At 38.0% G+C, this 9,494-nt stretch overlaps 2 protein-coding genes across 2 annotated transcripts; both read right to left on the bottom strand.

Moving 5' to 3' along the window:
* Positions 1-5,218: 5,218 nt before the first annotated feature.
* Positions 5,219-6,797, bottom strand: LOC106427396 (esterase AGAP003155-like). The gene is made up of 5 exons (XM_013868119.3): positions 6,500-6,797; positions 6,312-6,410; positions 5,850-5,891; positions 5,642-5,771; positions 5,219-5,566 (listed from the first exon to the last, which is right to left on the bottom strand). The coding sequence occupies exons 1-5, from the start codon at positions 6,722-6,724 to the stop codon at positions 5,355-5,357; spliced, it is 708 nt and encodes a 235-aa protein (XP_013723573.1). The 5' UTR covers positions 6,725-6,797; the 3' UTR covers positions 5,219-5,354.
* A 1,379-nt stretch (positions 6,798-8,176) lies between these two features.
* Positions 8,177-9,199, bottom strand: LOC106427393 (protein DMP3-like). Its single transcript, XM_013868116.3, has one exon. It carries the CDS (start codon positions 9,003-9,005, stop codon positions 8,340-8,342), a length of 666 nt encoding a protein of 221 aa, XP_013723570.1. The 5' UTR covers positions 9,006-9,199; the 3' UTR covers positions 8,177-8,339.
* Between the last annotated feature and the right edge of the window lie 295 nt (positions 9,200-9,494).

The raw sequence follows: 9,494 nt of genomic DNA, 5'->3' as shown, positions 1-9,494 counted from the left end.
CGACAATTCCTTTGTCCAGTTCCTATATCCAGACTTGCCTACACCCACCACTTGCTAAGTGTAAGTCTCACTCAGATTTTTTCCACAAATCTTTTTATGAAACTTCCAGTTCCATTTTCCCGGACCAGCTTGTCCATTACCTTGAAAACCTTAGAATCCGTCTAAGCATTCTCAACAGACGTTCCATTCGAATGTAAGTCTTTGTACTTCACATTCTAGCATCAGTGCCTTGGCCATTAGTCCTTAGGCTCTTCCTTGGACAACTAGTCCAATTCATTTTTCCGATTTCCTGACTCTTTCAGGTTATCTCTTAGCAAACCATCCATTGCCTTAACCCGTCCTTAACCCGTTCATTGAGATACTATCTCAATTCTCGGACCACCTGTCCAACTCAGTTCCTGTTTACAACATCCGTCTCATCCACTCGGCTATTCTGCCTTGAACTTTTCCGCTGAAGTCTTCTTTCCAAATTCAGTTATGGACGTCTTGTCCATACAGAGTTAAACTCATCTGCTCCTTGGCTCCATATCCGACATCATTGTCCTTGACAGTTCCTTGTCTTACTTAGACTTTTCCGAAGCATCCTTGGCTTCCTCGAGCCACTTGATTCAATCCAAACTCCAGCAAGCTTATTATCCTTAAGCTTCAGAATATACTTCGTCAATCTTTCCCGTTTCTTCACTTCAGAATCCGGATCCATTGACTTAAAATAAACCTCTAGGTTGTTTCCAACACTTAGAAAAAATTATTGGATAACTCTCTTGAGTAATCCCGAACATCTTAAGCAATCCGATCATTCTCCAAATGATCTTAACTCAGACTCATTCAACCAATCCAATCATTCATCAATGATCTTATCTCCGGTTCCTTTACAGTTAGACTTCCAACTTACAATTGCCCATACAAAGTGTAAGTCTGACTTGATCACTCCCAAGATCAAGTCTCTCGTCGGTTCGGTCTAGACAAAACTTGTATCATCCTTCAAACTCTGTCCTAGAACCGTCATCGCTCTGATACCACTTGTAAGGCCCGACTCGGCTACCGTTAACGCCAGTACGTCCTCAGTTCGCTTCCCTCGACCAAACTGGCCCTATCCGAATTATTCACTTAACTTAGGATTTTTATTCCAGTTTTCCTCTAAGAGCTTTGGCGGGAGCTCGGTTGCTACGCGGCAACCTTGTTCGCGTCTTTCTCCGATTTTTCGTGAATGTGTTTTCTCCGCAAGATTCTTCGTAAAAATAAATTTTTTTCTAAGATTTATTTTTCGTAAAAACGTTGATGCCGATTTTTACGGACTTTCAGACATTGATTCCGTCGTGACCAATTTTGACCCCAACAATGATATCCTCATTGTGAGTAATGATGACAAGGCAGTAGCATCTGTTAAAGCTGATGTACATGCCGCTTTCAAGATCAAAGACCTTGGTCCAACTCGATTCTTTCTTGGATTAGAGATTTCTCGTAACACGACTGGTATAGCTCTTTCTCAACGCAAGTATGCTCTGGATCTTCTTGCTGACACAAGTTTCTTGGCTTCTAAACCATGTGCGGTTCCTATGGATACTTCTATACCAATGAGCAAAGACACTGGTGTTCTATTACCTGATGCAACGCCGTATAGAGAGCTCATTGGACGATTGCTTTATCTTATAATCACTCGTCCTGATATCACATTTGATGTGCACTGCTTGAGTCAGTTCTTATATGCCCCTACGGATGTTCATATGCAAGATGCTCATCGTATACTTCGGTATCTGAAGTCTAATCCAGGTCAAGGCTTATTCTATGCTTCTGATTCTGAGACATGCTTAAATGCATTCGTTGATGCTGACTGGGCTACATGCCCTGATACTCGTCGCTCTGTCACAGGTTTCTGCATCTACATTGGTAAATCTTTTGTTAGCTGGAAGAGTAAGAAGCAACAGACAGTTAGTTGAAGCAATACTGAAGCCGAATACAGAGGAATGGCTCAGGTCACTTGTGAACTCATCTAGCTTCAACAGCTCCTTACTGACTTGCAGATCACGGTACAAAACACTGCTAAACTGTTTTGTGACAACAAGTCTGCCATTCATATAGCCACCAACCCGGTCTTTCACGAGCGGACTAAGCACACAGAGATCGACTATCATACCATCCGTAATCAGGTCAAGCGAGGCTTCATCAAACTGATCCATGTTCCGAGTACAAATCAGCATGCTCATATACTTACGAATCCTCTTCAGCCTGGTCCTTTTCACGCCATCTTATCTCTTATGTCCATTTCAAGCCTCTTCTCTCCTACTCCGGTATGCGATTCAGAGGCTTGAGGGGGGTATATTAGGATATGGTTTATCCCGGTTAATGTTATACCGATGATATGGGTTTTCTTTTGCTTATGTCATCATATATATATGAACCAATGTAAATACTTTGTGAATCAATCAAGATACATTTTCATAATCTCAATATCGTGTGCCCTAATAACCAAATTTATATTTTTTTCGTAAGATTATCATTCGTTTATTAGGTTAATGGAGTTTGGTTCATGCTTTTACGTTGGAATTTGTTAATTGAGGTTTTTTTTTTTTTTAAAGTTATCCATTGTTTTAAATTTTAAAGATTGCTATTTACTTGGTTGAATGTAGGAGTTATAAAATAGGGAACACGCAAACAAAAAGTCGTGAACGTGGCCGCAATGGTGTCGTGGCAGAGGCAACTATCAACACTCCCGGAACCAACGCTCTTACCAATCTCAATGGTGTTGACAGCAACAATTTTCTTGAACGTCATGTAAGTTCGTATGGAAATAGACATAATGTGCTAACCTTTTCTAGTATTTGTCTTCTAGTTTAGTGGTTTTCAGACCACTTTTTCATTCTTAGGTGTTAACTAGAAACTAGGCATACTAAGTCGGGGGACATATTGAGGACTGGCCACTAAGCTAATAAACAAAAGTCAATATACTAATGCTAGTCTCAAATCTAAGAAAATACAGATCCATGATTTTTAAATTTCCTATCAAAACAATAATAATAGTACTCCCATTACAAATATATTGTAATTTGGTTCCCCTCTGATTGTCACCTGCAAGACTCCGTGAGCTATTTAGGTGTTATTGATTTATGTATTTAGTGAAAGATTTGATTCGAAATTTCGAATGTCAAAAATATTATGCTAAAGTTAGTGAATATTATAATTCTCACATTAAGGAATAACAAAATGTCAAAATCACTAATCATTTAAAAAAAATTCTAGCATGGCCGACGAATATTATTATCAATGTTTTAAAAACAGGACCGGTCACCGACTCGGCATTGATACTGGATGACTGGTCAGACCGGCCAACCGGTCTAAACGGATTTTAAGCTTTTTCATTTAATATATATTTTAAAATATATGTATATATATATGTAACAATGTGACAAAACTGAAAATACACTGAGAAATATTTAAAGTAAGTGTGACCACTATTGTTTATATAACTAGTTAAAGCTCAAAAAAAATTATAAACAATGCATACCAATACTAAATCAACGTGTACGAATACTAAATATATAGCACGGAATGAAATAATATGAATGACCATCAATGTATGATGAAATATAGTATGTATGTGTAATGAAAAGGAAACACATGTGAAAAGAAAAAATTTAAAAGAAAAAAACGATTTAGATTTATAAAGGACATACTAAAAATCGGGAATCAAATAAAAAGTTACCATTTGTGCATCTAAATTGCTTAAATTATGTTCAGTATTTGGTTGAACCGAGTTTTCTATTGACCCGAATTACCGGTTTTGCCGGTTTTTGACTGGTTTTGGCGGTTTAATTTGAATCCGAGTTTTGATTAAACCTGGACTCGTTTTACTAACCGATTCACGGTTGGACTGGTCCGACCGGCCGGTCTGGTCCGGTTCTGAAAATATTGATTATTATTCACACACCCCAAACTATTGGTCTTTTATGTGATTGATCCTTTTCATTGCTAGCTGCCAAGATTATTTTGAAGGATCAATATTCTACAATTGCCTTTTGGAAATTTTAAAGCATATTAAAAAGTATCTATTTTATTAAGATTGCCTTCTGGAGATTTTTTTTGTAGAAAGCATGTTGAAAGGACAGTTGAATATGCACATATCTTCTTCAATCTCAACCCCCATTAAATCAAAGATCAACGGCCGTAAACAATAGAATTTGCTTTCATCTTTGGTTCTTTCACTTCTTGTTATTATTGGATCATATAGTGCCATCTAACAGGCCCAGTTACGAAGCCAAAACCCATTTCCTTCCGCACTTTTGTCCACAAAAACCTTGAAGCCTCTTCAATCTGATGTATTTGAAGAAAACTCCTGACCAAGTCAGACCAACACCTTGCTTAGATCAACTAATTTCAAGTAGGCTTGCGAGTTCAGTTAGTACAGTTTTTGTTGGGACAGTGACATGGCTCTGACTCTGAGATATGTTCTTAAGGGTTGAGATCGATCTCCCCTTCCTTTTAGGAATACTTCTTTTCCGTTTTATGGGCTTTTTTCTTTTTTTTTTCAGTATTTCCTCTTTCATAAAAGGATGTTACAATCCTCTTGGGTTTATGTTCTATTAGGCTATTATAAATAGAGGTGCTTTCGCTTAATGTAAGGACACGATTTGATAATAAGAATTGTAAGTTTTTAGGTTTTAAAGAGTTTTGCAAAATGCACTGCAAAGAGTATTTGTGCCCTATCAATCTTGTTTTCGAGTTACCTCACAAGATACATGTTTCGAGATCAAACCCTTGATCTTTGAATCATATAACTTCCGCTCTCTATCAGTTGATATCATAAACTACAAAAGTTTGAAATCAAGGACAGTCCATCCGGGATATTGGATTGCACTCTGGCATGCATCGATATCACAATGTGAAGTTTGCTTGGATGTCATCATGTTTCTGATCTCCAGGAGGCTTCATGGATATTGCTCATGCTCTCCAATTTCCATGCAGCCTACTCAGGGTAAATGTTTCTTATCAAATTTGAAGCAGTTTTATGAATAAAATTTTTGGTGTAGTATTTGAGGGCTAATTGCAGCAAAGGATGATGCCTTGCTTAGGGAAAGCTACAAAATTATAAGAGAATTTGCTTGTAACTGTGAAAGATTGTTTTCACCATTTGATTTGATTGTCTTTGGATTTGTCTTATACCACCAAGAATGAATGAAATGTACGTGAAGGGAAAAAAACAGGTTATGAACAGGTTATGAAAGGAATAAAACGTCTATTATTATTGTTTTTGGTAATAACGATTTTTCACAATAATTTACAGTCATTTCACGATAAATTTCTAAAGAATTATTTCGTAAGAATTATTCATTATATATTGTTTCATTATAAGCTGAGTTCTATATTGGAGAACAAATGTTTTCTTCACCATCCTTGTCTTCTTCCTCCATCATCACCAGGTTCTCTATGGTCTCGAGGAACGCCGTGACTTTCTCCAAGCTCTTCTCATCGATCCTGGGGACAATATGACCTTTGGGATGATGGACGACCACCGGATTCTTGAACGACTCTATCAGCTTGATTCCGTAAGGTTTCAAGAAATCAGTCTCTCCTACAAAAAAAAACACTCTCCAGATTCAAGCATCAATTGCACACCCCACTTATATAGTAGATCATATCAACTTACCTAGAAAGTGGAGGGAGGGAGTATCGATGGAAAAGGAATAAGCATCCTCCACAACCTTGGTAGATCTGAACATAGCTCCTCCAATAATGATGATAAACTTAATCTTTGGCACTTTTTGGAGTGCAATTCCCTGTAAAAACTCAAAAAAAAAAAAAAACATGATCAAATAAATGTATTACGAAACAGAAAAGCAACATTGTAGACATACCTTGGCTTGCAGTCCTGGTAAGCCCCCAGACAAGATTCCCCCCTGCAATATTAAGAATAAATCAAATACGGAGTTTTTTCAGAGAAATGATGCAACGTATCAAAATGTAGAATTTTTTGAAATGATTACGAGTTTATGGGTCTACAAAGAGACCGCATAACGATAGAGATACTGACTAAAAGGTCAACGGAACTTCCTTGTATTGATTATAGGACTCGAGAAACTTTTTGCAGTCTGTTATGACTTATGAGTAGTTGATGATGACCAGAGAATCGTTATGCGGTCTGTTGAAGCCCCGTAGGTCCGTACATCCCGTAGGACCCGAACCTTGTAATTTAACTTTTTCGGATAATAAATGTCTTCTTAACATGACTTAGAACATGTGACTCGTTAAATCTCTACTAGATAATCTAAAATTTTTAGTCACTAAATTAATTCGTCTTATCAAAATGTAGATATTACCTGAGAGAAGCCAATGAGACCATCAAAGGGACCAAGCTTGATCATACGATCTTCTAAATACTCCAGACAGTTCTCGAAATTCTCATACTCAATGAACTCCTGATATTTTTTTAAAACGTTCCAACGTCAATTTTTACACCACGAAAAGCTTCATCGTGAATAAACCAAAGAGAAAGCAAAGACTGAACCTCGTTGAATTGAAACCACTCGTAGTAAGGAGGATCGAAGACTCCATCGACATCAGATTTGCCTTGACAAGGAAAAGGCGCGTCGAGGAACACGAGATCGAGTCTGTCGATAACAGCTTTAGGCCATTTGTGTAGCTGTATCTTCATTATCTCTGCGCTCGTACGGAACCCATGGAGACATAGAAACCTTGGTTTCCTCACTATCGATCCTCCTTGGCTTCCCATTTGTTTTTTCAGACAAAAGTTCACAGTTTGGTTTGGTCTCTCTTGTGATAAAGCTGTCTGTCTTCTAGCTTGCTTTCCTTCTACGAGTCACGTTTTGATCATATATAGTGCGTTTTTTTACTTCATTGCACATGGAAAATAGGTCGCTGGGATTGAGAAATTCAGGTTTCGTTTTCGGCATTGGTTGGCAGATGTTGGTGACGATTGACGGCTGAGAAACAATTCTTCTGACCAGAATTTTTAAACGACGGTCACGATGGAATCTCTTCTCACTGAAATTTGGAATCTAACCAAACGACAATTTGTGGCTAGATAGGCGTCGGTCAATCAAATTGGACCGGTATATTCAAATCAACAATCTAGACCATAAAAAAGGTTCGTATTTGGTTTTTGATTTGGTTTGATTTTTTATTTGTTCCACGGATGTAAGGAACAGTTCAATTATTTATAAAATTTGGTTTGGTTTGTGTTTAGTTATTTCAGTTTCAGGTTCAGTTAACAATGTTAGGAACCAACTAATATCATAAAATTTTGGATCTAATTTAGTTATGCATGGTTTTGGATAGTTTTGGATAATTTGAATAAAAATCAGATTATCAAATAAAATATCGAATAATTATTCAGATAAATTTAAATATTTTAGATAAAGATATTTGAATAATTTGGTTCTTTTGAATAATCCAGATTATTTTAACTAAAAAATTTGATAGTTGACATTACAACTAGTATTTTCATCTCAATGCAGTTTTCAGACCAACTTCCAGGGAAACACAGGAAGATGCTGCTTTTCAAGTTCGCGGTTACCTGATGGTAAACACAAGGATGATGTGGTTCGTTTGGTAGAGCTAATTCCGTATTACATTGACTTAGTGTGGGCGCTACAAGCTCAGCTCCCAAGTAATAAGAGCAAAACGTATCATCACTTAGCCATTTTTTATCGCCACAGGTGTGACATGTTTGAATCAATGTATGCAGGCAAGGAACAAAACGGATGGTGCTAGGTAAAAAAGCAGCTCAGGAAGCGTACAAGGACCTGAGAAGAAGAAGTTATTGGAGGAGGCAGAGGCAAAGCTTGGCGCGGAGGCTCTAAGGAAGAAAGAGGGAAAGGAACATGCACGCCAGATGAAGAAGCCAATGCCTAAAGTTAAGATGAGTCGTGGTCAGTAGACATATAAGCATAGGGACATCTCTCTAAAGGTCACAATCTCCATGTTTGTCATTAGTATAGCTATCTCATTCCTCTATTCCCTTTTTTAGTAGATGGGAGAAAGTAAAGAAACAAGATTATGTTCGTTGACTAAGAGAAGCTCGTAAAGTTAACAGCCTGTGATCACAGAGGATAGTCATAGCTATAATAACAATAATGAAGATCAGTAAGTTTCTATGATTGGTCAAGTAACGAAGACATTTTCTTAAAATAGGTATCACAACTTGAGTGTATTAGTAATAGTATAATATAAGGTTGCTTGCGTTATTATCAAACCACCAAATTAATTATTTCTCAATATATAATATACAACAGATAGGAAGCGCATGAGAAGAAACGTAAAACACACGAAATAATCATACAAACGAATAAGTCAACCACCTTTACACAAAAAAAAACTAAATGAATCTAACGGCGACCTCCGTCTCCGGTGACCGGGTATCCGAAACCATGCCTTCTCGTCGGAAAAACCAAAAACAACAAACCACAGATAACACCAACACCAATCGGAACAATATCCAAAACCTTCTTGGTTTCTTGCTCCGGCGCCGGGTAGAAACAGCTCACGGCGTTCTTGTCCCTCATAGCCACCGCACCAAACACAAGCATAGACAAAACAGCGTGGATCCAGTCAACGAACCGGATCCTGTATTTACTTAGATCGGGCAAACCCAAACCGGACGGGTCAGGGTAGTCAAAAACCCACATACCTTTACGAGTAGCAAACCCGTAGTACACGTTACCGTCTTCAGCCTTGACGCTGTCGGTGAAAGAGCTGAGGAAACATGAGATGGAGAGAAGGGTTAGCAGCACTAAGGTTAAGACGCGAGTCGCGTACTCGCATGAGCCGTTTGTTGTGAAGACAGGTATGAGTAGCTGGAAAGCTAAGAGGGTTCCTGTCGGAAGGAGGTTGGCTAAGTTTGCAGCTGACGTCAGGGTCTGTGACATGGCTTGGTGAGATGTCGAACGTTGTCTCCTGAGCTGTGGAGGTGGAGACTCGGATAGCTCTTGCTCGGCCTCGGTGTCATCGGCTTGGGAACTAGTTGGGTTTCTCTGCTTCAGGGACGATGACATGTTGTTTGATCTCTCTTTTGTTTCTCTTCTTCTTCCTGCGTGGAGATTAATGGATGAACATGATCGTATTTATATATACAAGTAAAATTCAAATAATAGTTGTTGACGTGCTCAATGTTTTGGAGAAGTCAAAGAGAGACGAGAGCTGGTCTCTCTTTCTTATTGCCAGCCTCCCTTAATTACACTTTCTAACGTGTTTCAAAGTTGACTATAACTACTTTTTTTTCTTCCTACTTGTCCCACCAACCTTTTAGGAATATAGTATGTGACAAACACTTTTGCTGGGTGCAAGTTACTCAGAGTTCGGGTACATGTTCGAGTTTTCAGGTTTCTAGTTTAGCCTTATAGGTTCCATCCGAGTTTTATATATGTTAGGTTTTATATAATTATATATGTTCTTTAATACTAAACATAAAGTACAAAGTAAGGGTCTGCTCAAATCATCCGGACTTTCAAAAATTTAGGCTTAATTTTAAAGTTTATTCAGCT

The sequence above is a fragment of the Brassica napus genome, chromosome C8, assembly GCF_020379485.1.
Source record: "Brassica napus cultivar Da-Ae chromosome C8, Da-Ae, whole genome shotgun sequence".
Lineage (NCBI taxonomy): Eukaryota > Viridiplantae > Streptophyta > Magnoliopsida > Brassicales > Brassicaceae > Brassica > Brassica napus.
The sequence above is the reverse complement of the archived record's forward strand: the minus strand, read 5'-3'. Positions and strand labels throughout refer to the sequence as shown.

What these genes read in the sequence shown, in the direction of transcription:
- LOC106427396 (XM_013868119.3), bottom strand. Translation starts at nt 6,724, where the DNA reads ATGGGAAGCCAAGGAGGATCGATAGTGAGGAAACCAAGGTTTCTATGT. An exon ending in AGTGGTTTCAATTCAACGAG is followed by an intron (nt 6,411 to 6,499) that starts GTTCAGTCTTTG and finishes AAAAAATATCAG; the next exon opens with GAGTTCATTGAGTATGAGAA. An exon ending in TCCCTCCCTCCACTTTCTAG is followed by an intron (nt 5,567 to 5,641) that starts GTAAGTTGATAT and finishes TTTTTTTTGTAG; the next exon opens with GAGAGACTGATTTCTTGAAA.
- LOC106427393 (XM_013868116.3), bottom strand. Translation starts at nt 9,005, where the DNA reads ATGTCATCGTCCCTGAAGCAGAGAAACCCAACTAGTTCCCAAGCCGAT.